The sequence below is a fragment of the Rosa rugosa genome, chromosome 6 (assembly GCF_958449725.1).
Source record: "Rosa rugosa chromosome 6, drRosRugo1.1, whole genome shotgun sequence".
NCBI lineage: Eukaryota > Viridiplantae > Streptophyta > Magnoliopsida > Rosales > Rosaceae > Rosa > Rosa rugosa.
The window spans coordinates 28,554,473-28,573,622 of NC_084825.1; the positions used below are offsets into that span (position 1 = coordinate 28,554,473).

Below are 19,150 nucleotides of genomic sequence, written 5' to 3' on the forward strand. Positions count from 1 at the left end.
TCAATGACATTCCTAGAAAATAAGCAGTTAGAGCTTTCCAGCCGCAAACGCGTTATTAGTTGGACTGGAAAGTGAGAGGAAAAGAAAAGGAAAGGCCGAAAGGGACATCCCACTACAAGCAAAAGCAGAGAGTAAAAGAGAAAGAAAGGAATGAATTTGGAACCCAATTCCCAGTCAACTGAGAAACCACCAAAATATTTGAGATTTCCCTCAGCAGAGTTTTGTTGGTTCATCCATGGGTTCTCCTTCCGGATTTACTTATGACGTTTTCTTGAGCTTCCGAGGTGAAGACACCCGAAAGAACTTCACTGATCACCTCCACAAAACCCTTCTCGACGCCCGATTTCGAACTTTTCTGGATGACGATAAACTTCCAAGAGGGGAGAACATCAAGGAAGAGCTTGAGAAAGCCATTCGAGAGTCACGAAGCTCTGTCATCGTGTTCTCGGAAGACTACGCCTCTTCCAAATGGTGCCTCGACGAGCTTGTCATCATCCTTGAACGCAGGAGGACCTTCAATCATTTCGTTTTACCAGTCTTCTACCACGTTGATCCATCCCATCTGAGGAAGCAGACTGGAAATGTTGCAGAAGCATTTATTGAACACCAGAAAACTCAATCCTCTGAGAAGTTGAATGGATGGCGGGCAGCACTTAAACAAGTTGCAGATCTAGCAGGAATGAATTTACAAGACGGGTATGTAAATTCAGATCATAATTAAGGCCTTCAGTAGTTCTAATTCTTTGAAATTGATAAGACTCATAGCTGGCTAGCTTGTATGATTCATTTTTGTTTGGATTGCAATTTTATAGGCACGAGTCAGAGTTCATCCGAAAGATTGTTGGAGAGATTCATGAGAAGCTAGGTGGTGTGCCCCTAAGCGATGTCCAGAAGGAATTAGAGGAGAAGTTGTCATATGTTGACCATGTTCTTAATGACGCTGAGGGGAAACAACTCGAAAGGACTGTGAAGCCATGGCTCCGTAAGCTTAAAGAGGCTGTCTATGATGCTGAGGACCTGTTGCAGGAGATCAAAACAGAAGCCTCGAGGCTAAGGATAGAACACGATTATGGGAGTAGCACGAGTAAGGTACAAGAGCTCATCTCTACTCCATCTCATGCTTTTGACCCAGCATTAACATGCCCCAGGGCAGAGAAAGTTCTTGAAAGACTAGACAAGATTACGAAGCAGACAAAAGATGTCCTGGCTTCGATAGTAACCGCTGTATCACAAACACTACCGTCAACTTCTTGGGCAGGAAAGTCTGTGTCTGTGTGTGGAAGAGATGAAGAGAAAGAAAGATTGGTTAAATTATTGCTATCAGATGATGAGACTGGCAATGAAATAGGTGTGATTCTTATTGTGGGTATGGGTGGGATCGGAAAGACCACCCTTGCCCAGTTTCTATACAGTGATCCTAGAGTCAAGCGACATTTTGACATTCGAGCATGGGTTTGCGTTCCAAAAGAATTTGATGTCCTTAAGATCTCGCAACTCATTTATGAGTCCCTCACCTCAGAAGCTTGCCAAATCACAAACCTAGATACGCTTCTATCAAAGTTGGAGAAAACTTGGAGGGGGCAAAGGTTCTTCTTTGTTCTTGATGACATCTGGAACAAGATTGATAACCTGTTGGAATTCTTAATGCTTCACCTTGAGTCTGCAGCACATGGAAGCAAGATTCTTATCACAACACGCGATGAAAATGTTGTTGCACGTAGGATGTGTAACCTTGAAGCTCACCGTCTCATGCCAATGTCTGAGGAAGATAGCTGGTCGTTATTCGAAAAACATGCCTTCAAAAATGCAGGTGTTGGTACACACACACATCTTGAAAAAATCGGTAGACTAATTGTTCGAAAGTGCAATGGTCTTCCTTTGGCTATTAAGTCCCTTGGGGCTCTCTTATGTTTTAAATTGTTAGTGGAGGAATGGAAAAGTATATTGAGCAGTGACATGTGGGAGCTCTCGCCGGATGAGAGTGACATTGTGCCATCTCTATGGTTGAGCTATCTAGATTTGCCTCTACATCTCAAGCGTTGTTTTGCCTATTGTTCCCTGTATCCCAAGAACTTTGAATTTCAAAAATCAGAGTTGATTTACTTGTGGACGGCTGAAGATCTATTGCAACATGAAAAAAACAAAATGGCAGAAGAAATCGGACAAGGCTACTTCAATGATCTAATCTCAAGATCATTTTTTCAACTTTCATTACGTTCCGAAAAACATTTCATCATGCATGACCTTTTCAATGATTTAGCAAGCTTTGTATCAGGAGAATTTTGTTTTAGGTGGGAGGGCAGTGATTCACCCAACGATTTGAGCACGACTCGTCACTTTTCATATAAGCCGAGTTATTATATGGTTGAGAGCCTAGAGATGTTTGAGGCTTTACAGCAAGCTAAATGTTTGCGCACCTTTCTAACATTAGATCCGTGGGAGTTAGATCCGTGGAAGAAGCCGTTCGGCCGAGCCCACGTGGCGAGCAAAGGACTCTATGAGGCATTGCCAAAGTTTCAATGTTTAAGAATGCTCAAGTTATCAGGGTACCAAATTGAGAAATTGCCTGATTCAATTAACAACTTGAAACATCTCAAGCACTTGGACTTGTCTTACAGTTACATCGAAAAGTTACCTGATACAATTTGTACTTTGTATAACTTGCAAGTATTGTTGTTGTCAAACTGTCGAGGCCTTACTGAACTGCCAGCCAACTTGGGAAGATTGATCAACTTGAGCCATCTGGATATTACAAGGACAAAGATAAATAAGATGCCACCACAAATGGGTAAGTTGAAAGACCTCCAGATGCTCCCAGAGTTTGTGGTAGACACTCACACTGCTGGGGATAATTTGGTAGAGTTAAAGAAGCTTGAAAATTTGCGTGGAAGACTTTGTATCTCAGGGCTTGAGCATAGCAGCGGTTTGGAGGCCTACATACTGAGGGACAAGAAGTTTCTTAAGGAACTGGATTTGGATTGGGGACGAATGCCTGGGTGGAGAAGGCATGTAAGTGAAGAAAACAATACTACTGTAGAAGAAAGAGAAGTGCTTGAGAAGCTCCAACCTCACCTGAACTTGGAAAGGCTTAGAATTGAACGTTATGGAGGCAAAATGTTTCCAGGTTGGTCAGAATATTATTTTTCCTCTGCTCTTGTTTCTCTTAAACTTGTTTATTGTAAAAATTGTATCTCCTTGCCACCATTGGGACGGCTACCTTTCCTCAGAGAGCTTTGTATAGAAGGGTTGAGTGGGTGGCAAGAATGGTCTGATGTTGGAGGTGACAATAATGAAGGTGGGGTTTTTCCTAATCTTGAGAAGCTTGAAGTAGAATTCTGTCCCAATCTTACCGGGAGATTAGCGTCAGACAGTCTCCCATCTCTTGAGTCTTTGACGGTAAGGAATTGCCCAGAATTCGAATGTTTTCCGGAAGATGGATTCCCGTCAAAGTTAAAATCACTTGTCATCCGCGATCTTAAAAAAGTGAATGCGAAGAGTATGCAGAATCTGAACAAGGGTCTCCGAACACTCACCTCTCTTGAACAATTGAAACTTGATTTTGTCAGCAGCGAAAAATTAGATTGGTTTGCGGAGGAGCTGTTTCCCAGCACTCTCACATCTCTCGATATCTTCAGTCTGAATTGTGAGACCATCGACGGCGCCAAGTGGTTTGGCCATCTCAACTCTCTTCAAGACTTGAGGATTTGGTTCTGCCCTGCGCTCCGGTGCTTGCCAGATAGTGGGCTACCCTCTTCTCTTTCTTTTCTAGGAATCAATCAATGTCCTTTGCTTGAGAAACGGTGCCAAAGAGAGACGGGTGAAGATTGGCCCAAGATTGCTCACATCAAGCACATACGTATCAATATGGTAATGATATGACAACGACAGAGGGCTTGCGTTCTGATCAATTTGGCCATGTCTCAGAGGGCTTGCATATTCTGCGTGTAAGATCCTATTGTTTGAACTCGCTTGAACTCATGATCGATGGGTTTGACATGCAACGACATGCCATATGAAGGAGAAACAGACCATTTCCATTTTCTACGGTATGTCGCACATCCCAATTCTGGTCTTTGCCCTTCCCAATTCAGTCTATTGATACTAGAGAGAATATATATGTTGTTGTCAATTGATACCTTGAAAAGCTGGAAAATTAATGTGTCTTATTTCTGCCCTGTTTCTTGATATGCAGCAGTTTCGTGGAAAGTGAGCAAAATTTCTTGATATGTTAAGACAGAGATAGGCCAAGGTTAAGATTGCTCGCAGGACCAATATTGCCATGTCTTGATGTCTGAGTTGTAAGCATAATTATCAAATTCTCTCTCAGTTGATTTGGTTTACTCACCTCTTCACTTTAGTAGGCAATTCCTGATTTACTGCTTCTATTTTTGCGCAGCTTCTCATCTGCTTGCGGACTGTTCTTTATCTCCTGCACTCATTCACACTGTTTCCAAGCACAATGAAAATCACAGAGAGCCAATTTTGGGTCAGTCAATACTTGCACTCTTCTGATCTCTATTCAGTTCGTTCTAGTTGAACTGACTTGGTCTTTCATCAGACTTTCTAGAAAGCTTTTAAAGTTGCTGTTTCAATTCAATCTTCACATCTTGATTAAGACCTGCCAAACAAAACATAATAAATCGAGGTATATTAAGTATCACAAAAACTTATAACTCAAGCTAACTAATTTAGCATAACTTCATCAGCTACTAAAACAAATCTGTGCATCATAATATTTTTCATATTACAAAGAATTGGGGTGTGTATTGATTTTCTGAAAAATGTTTGAGCTCAAGTCCTCACTAGTGTGTCTTCAATTTTTTCATTGAAATATTATAAGCTGTAGGCACAATGTGGAACTATGTAGTAAATTGAGTATATAGATAAAGTTGACTCGATCATTAATATGTATATTGATCTTCAGTCTACTTCAACTTTTGGATCGTCTTGCTTCAGGGTCAAGCTAGTACTGATGTTTTTGGTAATTTTGTGACAGTGTGATATCATCTTCCTAGACATTACAAGATTACAACTATATGCAGTGCTGCCTCTAGGTATGTTTACATTTGTATATGATATGAAATTGAAGAATTAATGATCTTATTAAAGCTTGTGGCTTAGGCCCTGCATTTTGGAAAAAAATGGCTAATGCATGTATCCTGTTACTTTCCATTCTTTACATGCAGCATCTCATAATACTTGTAGCTGTTGGACCCTTATCTCAGTAACCAGTTATGAGACCTGTCAAAAGTGAAAACATCTCATAATACTTGGAATCAGTTCTTGCAAAAAAGACTTTGTTGCAAACAATTTGCAGTGTGTGAAGAAGGGTCTCCTAAGTGGTAACAGAGCAAGGGGAAGATTGTCCCAAGATTGCTGACACTGACATTTATCAATATGGATATGATGCGGTTGCGATGTCTTGACATAGTTATAACAATCATCTAATAATCTGTCAGGTATTTCTTCTTCAATATAATTCTACTTATTTAACGTTGTAGTACTTTATAAAGCTGTAATGCTGTATAATGAAACTTAGAACCTATAATTTTTTAGCTCGGGTCCATAATCAGGAGAGCTAACTATTCAATAAATGCTATTGCAATCCTTATAGTCTATCAAAATAACATCTGCAGTTTAAAGTTTCACATAACATCGAGATATAGTCATTTTTGTTTCCTTAACCATATTGTAATGCCCATTGATCCTTAGGCCCTGAATTATATATTAAAAAGCTGGCTAATGTATTCTTTGTTGCTTATTTCTTCAGATGCAGCATAAGTAAGAAAATATTGTTGGAGGCTCTCTACTATTGGACCTCCTGGAGAGTCACCTTCTCGGAGAGGGAAAGAGAGGTTAATTAAGTAAGACTGCTCTCATCCCCAACATTGTCAAGATTTGCATTGTCCTGAACTCCTGGTAGTCCCGGTAGCAATGCTTCTACTAATGGTATCTTTACTTCCTTTTGGTGCTTTAATTTCTTACTTTTGAAGTATTTTAGGACTGAATCTGAAAATGAAGAATTAATGACCTCAAAAGGTTGTGGCTTTTCTCTATTATATCAGGGGAGTGGTAACTTTTTGGGATTCCTATACCTTGGACGAGGGCTAACTGATGAAAGGTCCATCTTCTAGGGAGCCAGACTTGGAAAGAGCAGAAAGGAAGTTCCCATTTTGTAGTGACTAGTGATCCAGAGTTCTATAGATAACAGGATTCTTGGCTCCGATGATTGCCTACATACCCATGTCACTTTCTTTTTCTAGTATAATAACTGAGATGGTCTTTGCAAATACAATGCTGCCTGAGTGAAACTGGAGAGAGGGAGGGAGGGAGGGAGATTGGCCCAACACATGATGTGCAAGATCATAATTGGTTTTACCACTAAGGTGCTTTTCTGAAAAGTCTAATGCTTTCGATGTTATCCATAAGTCGCGGTAAATATTAAGTACCACAAAAACTTATAACTCAAGTTAACCAACTAGCATAAGGTCAATAAGAAACTCAACATTAACTTCAACAGCTACTACAGCAATCTATGCATCTTTTCATATTTTTCATTGTAACTGCATCATGGGGTGTGTATTGAATTTCTACAAAAATGTTTGAACTGAAGTCCTTAGTAGTGTGTCTTCCATTGCTTACCTCTGTGTTCCATTTGATCCTAAGCCTTGGCTACATTGTGGAAAAGATGGAAAGAGAGGTGAATTATGATGTGCGATGTCCTGATAGTCCCAGTTGCAGTGCTGCCACTGAAGGTAATAGTACTCCTTTGTGGTGCTTTGGTTCCATACTTTTTTAGTATATGAAAATGGAGAATTAATGACCTCTAAATGTTGTTGCTCCTCTATTATACCAGTAGAATAATCAGCAAAGAAAGTTGGTGTCCATGGCAACAGACAACACATGGCCAAACAGTGTTGTATTTTGATTGATAGGAACTGTCCTTACTGGCCTGTAAGATCCTTTCCCTTCTATATCACTCAATTGATAAGTTTTGTTCAATGCATATAGTTAGAGTACTGATTAATTCATGTCCAAATTTCTTTTTATAAATTGGACATTGTCTTAAAGTTAATACATAATCGCATTCTAGTTCAATTGATCTGCAACCTCTATCGCTTCCCTGTCATTGTCATCCATAGATTGGGCATCTATATGTTTGTACTGAAATTAATTGTTGGCAGCTAAGAAAGTACTCATGGCTGATCAACAAGGAAACATATTTGATTTCAGAGCTTTTCTACAAACATTTGGATGTATGAATGCCATTATTTAAGAAATTCATGCAGAAAACTTAATTAGCTCGGAATGTATCATACTCTGATTTTTCCTGTCTTCAATCTTCTTCTTCTTTTTACATGGTTTGTATAGTTGTGAAAGAATGCATGGCAACTTTCCTCCATCGGAAGTTAGCCTCAACTAGGAATGTCCCGCATTGCAATTGATGATCCTCAATTAAAAATACTGTGGCATTACATCAATATGGTGTTCTTAAGTTTCACTAGTTATTGGTAAAACCCTACATGTAAATATTCGGCTTCCCCCCGTTTGTTTGAATACAATCAAAGCTTCCACAAGTGTTAAAACACGAGGAGCTCAGACTGTGTGTTATAGAGATGCAGTTTGGAAATTGGTCTAGAATGTACATGGGTCTATAATTCATCTTTGTCAGTAGTGTAACTAGTGTTTATAAAGAATTATACATATACAGGGAGAATCTATATTACGTTGTTAACAGCATCCGAATGGCAATTGATAATTAAGCCCTGAATGATACTTAGAAAGCTGGGTAATGTATCCTCTACCCTATTTTTAATATGCAGCATCTCAGTGAGCAAGGCTTTTACTGCTTGTATGTTTTTGGCAACACATTCAAAATAAAATTCAGACTTTTTAAGCAGACATATATATGAAGCAGTGGAGCATGGAACAGTATTTTGGTCAAATGAAATTGAAACTTCCCAGACTATTAGAAGTATATATGAGCAAGTTACAAGACCATATTGAATGAGATTGTATAGAAAGTGATTTAGAGCTAGGAATATGCAGAACATTCATGGGAGTGTAGCCTAAATCTATTATACAAAACCAGAAGTACTGAATAATCGTTGAACATTACTAGCACAGTTTGTTTATGTTGCAGTGCTTTAGGCTGCGTCTGGCTTTAGTGCTTTTCTACAAACATTTTGATGTTTGATGCCATTATTTAAGAGGTTTTGGTTAGTATCTTGTAACTTGGTCAGCGTGCTCTATTTCAGCATAATGCAGTAAATATTTATAGCAACTCTTCCTAATGTCTGGCTGCAGTCTGCAGATAAACAATGCGGGTACTAGAATTGAATTTCTACTTTCCCTTTTAATGGGCCAACTTCTGGAATTTGGATCCTCTTTACGTCAAAGTTTCTCTGGTTGTTATGTAATGCCGCCAGCTGCAACTGAATGGTTTTTCTCAGGAACAATTAAAGTCATTGGCAAAAAACTCGGAGTTGTGTGTGGAAAAAAGATGACATGAGGACGAACAGTATTGCACCTTCACTACGGGCCTGTAAGATCCTTTCCAGTTTCCATTGTCAGTCAATAGTTGCATATTTCCTACTAATTAGCTTCAATGGATATAGGTTCTGTAGAGCTTCAATGCTCTGTGGATAAGTTAAGTTAACTAAAGCCAGTCCTGAGATTTTGTTTTTTCTTTTTACGCAGCATTTCAGGAAGGCAAATTTCTCCCGATTCTAGGACACTTTGAGATGCCAGTGAAGGATCATTTCCTCTTAACATAAATTGGAAAAACAATACTCCAGTGTAGTCGCCTAGTCGGCGAGGGTGGGGATGTTTCCCAGCACTCTCACAATTCTCCAGATCAGCCGTCTGAATTGTGAGGCCATCGACGGCGCCAAGTGGTCTGGGCATCTCAACTCTCTTCAACAATTGGTGTTTGCGAATTGCCCTTCGCTCCAGTGCTTGCCAGATAGTGGACTACCATCTTCTCTTCAACGCTTGGATTTGTGTTGCCCTGCTCTGCAGTGCTTACCAGATAGTGTACTACCCTCTTCTCTTTCTCATCTACAAATCCATGCATGTCCTTTGCTTGAGAAACGGTGCCAAAGAGAGACGGGTGAAGATTGGCCCAAGATTGCTCTCATCAAGCGCATAGATATCAATTTTGAAACGATATGACAACGACAGTTCCAGGGCTTGCATTCTGATCAATGTGGCCACGTCTCAGAGGGCTTGCATATTCTGCATGTAAGATCCTATTGTTTGAACTCATTGTTGATTCCACAGTTCTAGGGTCTTAATTGCTTGTTATTGTGAGAAGATCAAATTTTTAGCTCACACTCTATAACAGGTTATTGATCTCGATGAACTAGATTAAGCTGAATAGAACCTAGGTTTAAGTCCAGTAAAAGTAAAAGTAATTTCCTGCTCGTAATTTTCTAAGCCTAGGAGAAATGGCTTGAATGTAACATGGAAAGGATGTGTTGCCTGAATATTATTCTTCTTTTCCTGGTGTTATTGTCTATGAATTCATACTTTCAAGCAGAAAGTGTATCAGTTGGTTGCATTGATTGTTTAACCAAACAAGGGGCAAAGATTGTTTGCCGCCCCTAAACAGTCACTCTCCTAACCCCCAAGAAACCCATAAAATCACCAAACTACAATAAAGTAAGTACCTTTTTGCGTTCATGCCAGTCTTCTCTGATACCAACTCCTCTCCAACACCCCCAAAAGTTGCCCATATATACCGGCCACACCATCTCTCACAACTCACAGAATTTCATTCCTAAACTTTCTCATCTCAATCATCACCGTTCTAAAGATGTCGAAAGTACAAAGCAATAGGAATGGTTCTGCCAAGCAACTTCATGCTCCGACTCCGGGGAAGGCAACAGTTCTTGCATTGGGTAAGGCCTTCCCGAGCCAAATCATCCCTCAGGATTGCTTGGTCGAGGGTTACATTCGTGACACGAAATGTGCAGATGTTGCCATCAAGGAGAAACTGGAGCGGCTCTGTAAGCATATTCACTCTCTTTAGTTATCTTGAAGTACATGAACCCAATTCTTCACTTACTGGCTACCACTAAATCACATGTCTGACAATAATAAATCTACATATATAAAACCCTTTTTGAGAAGTAGGTTTCATCTCCGTGAAAGGCATGATAAGTAACAATAAAACTATTTGTACCATATTTATTGATCACATTGTATACTGTCATATAAATGTGAGATATCTACTTATATAAAGTGGATCATATATTAGAGATGCCGTCTATAATGTGGTATATGTAACAGATCTCTGTAACATGCATAAGAGCAGGACTCATTGTGTTTTTTTCTTTTTTGACAAGGCAAAACCACAACTGTGAAGACTAGATACACAGTGATGTCAAAGGAGATCCTAGACAAATACCCTGAACTAGCAACTGAGGGCACAGCCACTATCAGACAAAGGCTTGAAGTCACAAACCCTGCAGTGGTAGAGATGGCCTTGGAAGCGAGCCTTGCTTGCATCAAGGAATGGGGCAGACCAGTTGAAGACATTACTCATGTTGTCTATGTCTCCTCAAGTGAAATAAGACTCCCTGGAGGTGACCTCTACCTTGCCAGCAAGCTCGGCCTGAGGAACGATGTAGGCCGTGTCATGCTCTATTTCTTAGGCTGCTATGGTGGTGTCACTGGCCTCCGGGTTGCCAAAGACATAGCTGAAAACAACCCGGGAAGCCGGGTCTTGTTAACCACTTCCGAAACCACCATTCTTGGTTTCAGGCCCCCCAACAAGGCGCGCCCTTACGACCTTGTTGGGGCTGCACTTTTTGGTGATGGAGCCGCGGCTGTGATCATTGGAAGCAACCCGGTTTGTGGTCAAGAGTCTCCTTTCATGGAGCTCAACTATGCTGTCCAGCAATTCCTCCCTGACACACACAATGTGATCGATGGAAGGCTCTCCGAGGAAGGCATCAACTTCAAGCTGGGAAGGGACCTTCCTCAGAAGATTGATGAGAACATTGAAGTGTTTTGCAAGAAACTCATGGCAAAAGCTAATCTCAAGGACTTCAATGAGTTGTTCTGGGCTGTCCATCCTGGTGGGCCTGCAATCCTTAACAAGCTAGAGGGGACACTGAAGCTCACAAGTGACAAGCTCGAGTGTAGCAGACAGGCCTTGATGGACTATGGCAATGTTAGCAGCAACACCATTTTCTATGTGATGGAGAAGATGAGAGAGGAGTTGAGGAAGAAAGAAGGGAGGGAAGAATGGGGACTTGCTTTGGCTTTTGGACCGGGGATCACATTTGAAGGCATTCTACTTCGAGGCCTGTAATCTTTCTTAAGAAGCACATTGTCTGAAAGGTATAGGAGGAAATACCATTTTTTTTTTTTTTTTTGAAATAAGGAGGAATACTATTATGCTAAGTAAGTTTGTTTTAGAGAATATGGAGTCTTTCGAATTTCAATATAGAATGAATGAAGCTTTACACTTGTTTTTCTTGGCTATGGAGAGAGGGATGTAACCAAAGGAGCAATTAGCATTGAAGCAAATGGAAATAATTACATGTCTCTCGATGAAATCTTTTCACTTTTTTACTAGTCTTGAAATAATATCATTTTAAAAATATTTGAAATGTTGCCTTAAATGGGAAGCCCAAGGAGAAATCCTATATGTGCCTTGTATAATGTATCTATCGGGTTACTCCAACTTCTCCTGACCCTAAGGACAAAGGACAAAGCCGACTTTCAGTTTTTAGAATTTCTTTTGGCCTGCCGATATTTTAGACCTTAGGTGAGAGTGTGAGACGAGATTAAATTAGTTATTAATGGGTGGTTTTTACTGTGATTCTATTTCGAGATCAAATTCCTCATCAAAATATGAATATTACATTAGGTCATATACTGAAATTTCTTCTATACACCGACAGTGCAAGCGACTCAACACCTATTAGGTGATCTCAGCCCTTAATATTTATAATCAACTTTTGTATTAAATGGACTGAATATCTAAATCACTTCCCAATTAAAACACTTAAAATTCATTTTGTTTAATCTCAAGCCTTGAAATTAAATCCAATGGTAAACGACCACAAAATTCTTGGTCACTTGATCAAGGCCGGTCATGAGATTTTAGAGGCCTAGTGCGAAAATATGAATGAGACTTTAGTAATCGTGCTCTCCATTAGAAGAACAAAATAAAAAGTTAAAAAATTGTGATGCGTAATATTTTATAACACGTTAAAAAACAAAAGGATATGAAAAAAAATAAAACAAGAAAGGAAGACAAAAAGAGAAGCAGAAAAAAAAAATTAAATAAAAAAATGTGCGACAACAAATATGCCATTTAAACTTCATAACTATTCAATCTACTATAAGAGCAAGTCCACCGGAGGTCATAGTCATAGTCATAGTCAAGAAAAACCTGACTACATGACCTTGAGATGGATTTTGCATCTTCCACCGGTTGTTTTTTGACTGGGCAAAACCCACTCTTTCTTGACTACAGCCAAGAAATAAGTCAAGTTCATGACTTTTTCCTTGCCCAGCCAAGGCTTGTGCCAACTCGACCCACACCCAAACGTGGGTGACAGGAGGAGGAGAGAGAAGAGGTCAGGCGACCTCGAGGGCAGCAGCAGCAGAAACTGAAGCAGCAACAGCAAGCATACCCGCCTGGGGTTGCTTCGATCTCCACCTGGGGGCAGCGTCTGGGCGGGCTGAGGCGACGAAGCGGCCGGACGAGGTGAGGCGACCTCGGGGGGGGCCGGGTCCTTGGCCGGAAGACGCCGGAGGACGGAGAAAAATCCGGGTCGGGTCGGACCTTCGTCTGGTGCAGCTGCGAGAGAGAGAACCGGAGGGGGGAAAATGAAAAACTGAAAATTTAAGATCCTTTTAAACAAAATAGAATATATTTTTTTTGTGCTATTTATGGAAAATTTTCAGATTTCAAAAATTCATAATAAATTCATACGAACTCCGAATATTGTGTTCCACGTATGCACGAGATCGTATCGACGATCTCTATAACTTTCATGAAGGAAGTTTTCCCAAATTATGTATGTGTAAAAAGTCGATTTTCGAGACCCCCTAAAATTATATAATAATGAACAGTGTTGACCGGGCAAGAAAAACAACGGGTGTAAACCCATGTCCAGTGGCAGTGAATAGTAACTTGACTGGTCGAATTCTTGACTTCTCGACTTTGCCTTTTCTTGACTACGGGTGCACTTGCTCTAACATTCTCAAAATATATATGGAGTTTACTGAGCTGTCACAAAATTGGAAGTCTCTGAAAATCGAAGGGTAAAACCGTAAAAAGAATTTACGAGAACCGACTAGCAAACTTATTGGGCCATAGAAGTTGGGTGGAGAGTACCCGAAATGAAAGCCCAAATTACCAAAGCTGGTTTCAACTGCTTTGAGCGGTGCCGCGAAAATACCGAATCATCCGAAACGACGTAGTCTGGCTCTCTCAGGACACTACTCACCTGTCTTTGCCGTTAAGAAACTCTCTCTCTCTCTCTCTCTAGAGTTGGATAACAAAATTCATCAGTAATTTGAATCTTCCCAAAAACCCTAAAATTGCAATTCCAATTCCAATTCCAATTCAATTCAATTCAATTCATTGATTCTCAATCCAGGTAATCCGAGATCTCTAAATTTCACGCAATCTCTCTTTTATCTTCTGATTTTACATTGAAGCTAAACCCCATGATTCTGTGTTTTCGCAGGCACCCAGTGTATGATGCAAGATAGAACCTCCACGCCCACCGAAACGACGCCATTGGTGGTACCCATCATTCCTCCTATACTATTCTATTTTCATCCTCATCACAAAATTTACATTTTCAAAGCTTATTTGCGATGTAATGAATCTATGATTGGAAACTATTGGTATTGGGTTGAGTTAGTTATTGGAGATAATAATGTGATCATCAAGCTGTACTTGCTAGAAAGAGAGAATTTTTAAGAACAAACTTTCTTATAAATTTTTATCAACCATGTATTTCCGGTATGCACATTTACCAAAATTGATTGTTGGAAAGGTCGGGCACCGGTTAATGTTTGTGAGTTGTGACTAATATATGTTAAACACTCTCGCGTTATGTACGGCGGTACTAAGAAATGGACAAGTTGGATGATGCTAACAACCTATTGGGTTCTGTGGCCTGACTGTGTTTTTCAATTTTTCACCTTCATTATTAGTGTGGGCATAGCACTCTTTTAGCCTATCTCAATATTTAGGTTTTCTTATAATGTTTTTGTGCTCTCATACTGTTTATCGCACTTGTTCTTTATGTTGAATTGTTGAATACAAGAAAACTTTTAAATGTAAGTCATTGCTTGTTATCTGCAGTATCCTAAATGATGATCAGATTATCGCTGTTATTTTGAAAGTTTTTTTAACAGCTCCTGTTGTTTTCCAGGCTCAGAATGATCATTTAAGAAACGATGGGCTAATCCCTCAACTATTTACCTCTGTACCAGCTTTCAGTGAAGCTGCCTCTTATCTATCTCAGACAACTTCATTATTTACCCAATGTTTCACTGATAATTCTGGTAATCTTTCTTGCTCGATGTTTTAGATTTTAGAGTCATTCATATGTCCGCACTATAGGGATAGGGAGGGATGTGGAGGTTGCGAGTCGGTTGTCAAATGTTTTGTTGTTAACTTATTAGTGTATGAACATGGAAGAATTATGCATGCACTTGTAATATTTTCCATCTCTATACTTCCTTTAGTTTGGTTTCTTTTGCTTCTTGTTTGATTTTTTCCTAATACACTTCCTTTAGTTTTGCTAATGTTGTCAATGCTCAATGTTTGGACTCAATATCATACACTGAAACAAAACTACTGTAATATTTAGAGTTTCTCTGGAGAATTTTACTGGAAGTATATACAGATAAGACAGTGGACTAGCTTCTTCCCATGTTTCTTCGACCAGTAGTTCATCCTCGTACTTCATTAAATGAAGGTTCCTTAAAAAGTCTTTTATCATTTAAAATATCACGATCTTGATCTTTAATTGGTGCAAGCACACATATTTACTAGTTTCTCTTTTTATCTCTTGAGACCATAGCATGACCTTTATTTTTTATTTTTCAAGTACTTTTATTATTTTTGTGTTGATCCATTTTCATCTGTTCTTTGAATCTTAGTCCCATCTCTGAGTAGAATCTGGCAGTGAACACATCTGAAATTTTCTTCTCTCATAACCTTCTTGTTGTTTGCTTTTCATTTTTTACTTATCCATTCTTATTATAATTAAATTTATAGTTAACTGCATGTGCCTCTTTTTTTCAGCTATCGTAGGCATTGAATTGTATGTTGATTTAGTTAAATGTTTCTGCTATGTTTCAGTAGAACCTTCTTCTGGAGATTTTGGGGATTCCAATTTACATGCTCAGGAATTGGTGACCTTTTCATCTGGAGAAACTAGGGGCTCTCATGCTAAATCTAGTGATAATGCATCTTCAAGTGGAAATTCATTATCTGCAGAGTCATCTCATACTGCAACCGATGCTCCCTCTACACTTGATGGAACCGATGCTCCCTCTACACTTGATGGAACAATGGAAAACTCTCCCGCAAATTCATCTCAAACTTCTAGTGCCATTATAGAATCTAATCATGGCCAAAGTGGCATTTCTATCTTCCAAGGGTATTTTTCCACATTCTACTTATTGTTGTCTTTGTTCACCTATCCTACTAAAATCAATGTTATTCAAGTCTTTCAACTGAAATGTGGTAACCATCAGCCAAAAGGTTTTATATGCTACCCATCAGCACATAAATAAAAGAAAAACTTTCCAGCAAAATTAGAGGCTGTGACCTGGAAATAATGTATCTTGGTCGATGTTATAACTCTTACCACACAAGAAACTGAGAATACTTCTGAAGGAATATGTGGATGGCTGATATTTGGTGTCTGGAAAGACTGGGATTTAAGAGAAGGATTTTAGTGTCGCTGTCTAAAGCATTTTGTTTATGGTTGCTGTCTAAAGTATGAGTATCAACAGAAGAATATAGAGAAGATAACTTTAGGGTAATAGACTTGGTGTTTAGAGGAGAAGACTGGGATGTAAGAGAAGGCTTTATGTCATTGTCTAAAGCACGTTTTATGGTTGCTTTCTAAAGTATGAGTATCAACAGAAGAATATAAAGAAGATAAGTTTCTAGGCATCAATGCCCTTCAGGAAAGCTCATGGCCTTTGAAACCGTGAAAAGGAGATAGTTACAGGTTACATGTGCTGCTAGCACTAACCATGTCCACGTCCAACAAATTTTTGAATTCCACTGAAGTATATAAAGCTTATCAAACTGAAGTTACATATGTAATGAAATGTAGAAATATGACTCGGTGGATACAAGAGTAGTCTATGGGGGATGCCACTAGGCCCCAGATTGGAACTGTATTATATATTTACAATTTCTGCTGCATGCGACATTCAGACTTTCAATTTAATGAACATGTTCTCTTTCAGTCTTATTGATCGGGTGCGAAGAACTGTTCGTGGGTCTGCGGATGATATAGGATGGCTACAGCGTGATCCTACTATGCCCTCTGTTGAAGAGGGAACTGAAAGGTTCATGGAAATTCTGGGGGATATCAGGTATAATTTGCTGATACACTGTGCATATAACTTCTTATCATGTCAATGCTAATATGAATTGAGGTGTTTCTTCTGCTGATAGGCATGGTGTTCACAGATTGCCAAACTCGATGGTTTGTTTGTTGGTTCCAGGTATAGTTTCCTTTAAAAGCAAAACAAAGTCTTCATTATACTTAAGTCAGTGAATGACATTGGGAGAACAATAGCCCCTTCCCACTCCTACCCGCCTTCCCTCCTCTCTGATTGGCTTATCTGATGCTAGTAGTGGGCTTAAGGAGCCCTTTGGGAGATTTTAAATTGTACCCATTTTTTTTTCCCTTCCTATATATTGTGCCTGGAATAACTGGGCTTCCGTTATTGAAACTTTATTTATCATTTGTTATTGATATGTATTTGATTTTGGCTATAGTTATGTGCTAATGTAAGTTTGTTTACTTCTGTATCAATAGGTCATGCTAATGTAAGTTTGTTTACTTCTGTATCAATAGGTCTTTTCAGCAACCATGGACCACTATATTTTGTAAATACAAAAATGAGTTTGTCAAAGATTGGACTGGCCTGTCATATTGCCAAAATTCATAGTGAGGTATGCTTTTTTCTTTTTTATATAATAATTAAAAAAAAAAAGGCTGTGTTCATCAAATTTTAGACTGAAGTTTTAAAAACAATCGCTTATTAGGCTTCAGTTGAGAAAAACGCTCGAGAGATAAAAGAATACATTGAGGAATTCTATTGGGGTTCGAAAAAGCGTGTGTTAGTTCTTGGACATAGCAAAGGGGGAATAGATGCAGCTGCTGCTATGTCGTTGTATTGGCCTGATTTGAAAGATAAGGTTGCTGGATTGGTGTTAGCACAAAGTCCATATGGTGGTAGCCCAATTGCTACAGATATCTTGCGAGAGGGACAGCTTGGTGATTATGTAAACTTACGGAAGCTAATGGAGATTCTGATCTGCAAAGTAATTAAGGTATGATGAGAGTGCGTGTACATGTGCATGTGTGGGTGTGGGTGTTGAACCGTACAGTCAAAGAAAAATGAATTTCACTGGCCCCTATCATGTTGAGATTTCTTCTCTGTAAAATCCCTTTTCTTTTTGTCCATATTTTGGGGGACTTGTATATGTCGTTTATGCTATTTTTATAGATAGTGGCTGAGATGTTTGGAGTTAAATGAAGTTTTGTTAAAGTCACGAGTTAAATTCTTAAAAAGTAGGGCTACGTAGTATTACTGGAACGGAGCTTGCCTCCCAAGATGTTAATGACATAAGGCTTTATCTTGTTACTCCTGAACATGATTCTAATTTTAACATTTTGTGATATCCATGGAAGTACCAATTAAAGCAGTCGAGAATATCTTCTTCTTCTTCTTTTTTCTTTTGTGGAGTTTCTGTGATCAGTAGACGTGTATTTGTATTTCTTTCACTTGTAAATCTTTTAATAGAGCGTTCATCTTTTATTATGTGAAGGGTGATTTGCAAGCTCTGGAAGATTTAACTTATGACAGAAGAAGAGAGTTTCTGAAGAAACACCCGTTGCCAAAGGAACTCCCTGTTGTTTCATTTCACACTGAAGCTGCCATTTCTCCTGCTGTGTTAGCTACATTATCTCGCGTAGCACATGCTGAGCTACCTATGGTTGCTCCCGCAGGCCAACCGGCAAAACTTCCAGTAGTGATACCTCTTGGTGCAGCTATGGCTGCCTGTGCCCAGCTTCTGCAGGTCAGATATGGCAAGAAGAGTGATGGACTCGTCACATGCTGTGATGCAGAAGTTCCGGGATCCATTGTTGTGCGGCCAAAACGTAAATTGGACCATGCCTGGATGGTTTATTCATCAATGCAAGATGACCCTTCGGAGGCAGATGCTTCTCAAGTGTGTGAAGCTCTTCTGATGTTGCTTGTAGAAGCCGAGCAGAACAAGAGAAAGGACCATGAAAGGAAAGATGATTGAGCTGATGTGCTTCACTTTTCGTCCCATAGTTCGTCTGTTGTAATATTGTTGTAGGTATTTTTACCCTTTGTACATAGCTGAAGCTTTGGCTCAATGAATAACGTACTTCCCACGTTTAGTCCCTTTTCCAGTCTTTCTTTTCATTCAATTGGAGGAAAGTTGAATGACTATCAAACATGGAAACACAGTTGTTCAGTCGAGTTTCAATTCCAACATCGATAGTTATTGAAAAAAAAAAAAAAATAGTTTGCCTAAAATGAGTTGCCTCTCTCAAAGCTTGTCCTCAAAATCGGAAAGCGGGGTCATTTGCTCCTTCAAACACTTCCTCTTACGGTGAATAAAAAGCTTTTTATTGTTTGGAAAATGAATGGTAGCTTTTTGATATGGCTGGGAGGAAAAAAAATTTGAGTCTATTATAAGTGTTTTTCAATTTTGAAGAAAGGAAGGGATGCTGTGTTTGTGTGCTTCAATGATTCTGTTTTATCTGTTATGTGTTTCGTTTCAGATTTTCACTTTTCTTTCTGGGTGAAATAGGTGGGATACAGTGTCTTGTTTTTATAGTCACGAGTCATGACCACGATTAATATTATCTGCCACAGCTGA

At 39.3% G+C, this 19,150-nt stretch overlaps 2 protein-coding genes across 32 annotated transcripts in view; both read left to right on the forward strand.

Annotated features, from left to right (window-relative positions):
- LOC133715082 (type III polyketide synthase A-like) overlaps positions 1-11,567 on the forward strand; it is a 29,437-nt gene extending 17,870 nt beyond the window's left edge. For 4 of the 29 annotated variants that reach the window (XM_062141419.1, XM_062141421.1, XM_062141422.1 and 1 more), the window contains 6 exons: positions 6,066-6,386; positions 6,667-6,755; positions 6,857-6,954; positions 8,308-8,545; positions 8,701-10,010; positions 10,350-11,567. In XM_062141419.1, the coding sequence (XP_061997403.1) occupies positions 9,818-10,010; positions 10,350-11,320 (1,164 nt within the window). In that variant the 5' untranslated portion in view covers positions 6,066-6,386; positions 6,667-6,755; positions 6,857-6,954; positions 8,308-8,545; positions 8,701-9,817 and the 3' untranslated portion in view covers positions 11,321-11,567. The other 25 variants (XM_062141416.1, XM_062141413.1, XM_062141415.1 and 22 more) reach the window with 25 other exon arrangements.
- A 1,838-nt stretch (positions 11,568-13,405) lies between these two features.
- On the forward strand, positions 13,406-18,671 carry LOC133717398 (uncharacterized). 3 transcript variants are annotated; one of them, XM_062144100.1, is made up of 9 exons: positions 13,406-13,625; positions 13,716-13,774; positions 14,412-14,544; positions 15,350-15,647; positions 16,471-16,599; positions 16,682-16,731; positions 17,088-17,185; positions 17,279-17,566; positions 18,065-18,671. In XM_062144100.1, the coding sequence occupies exons 2-9, from the start codon at positions 13,727-13,729 to the stop codon at positions 18,545-18,547; spliced, it is 1,527 nt and encodes a 508-aa protein (XP_062000084.1). In that variant the 5' UTR covers positions 13,406-13,625; positions 13,716-13,726; the 3' UTR covers positions 18,548-18,671. The 3 variants fall into 3 exon arrangements, with proteins under 3 accessions (XP_062000084.1, XP_062000085.1, XP_062000083.1); XM_062144101.1 differs by having other exon boundaries at positions 13,407-13,625; positions 13,716-13,771; positions 15,347-15,647; XM_062144099.1 differs by having other exon boundaries at positions 13,409-13,625; positions 15,347-15,647.
- The last annotated feature ends 479 nt before the right edge of the window (positions 18,672-19,150 follow it).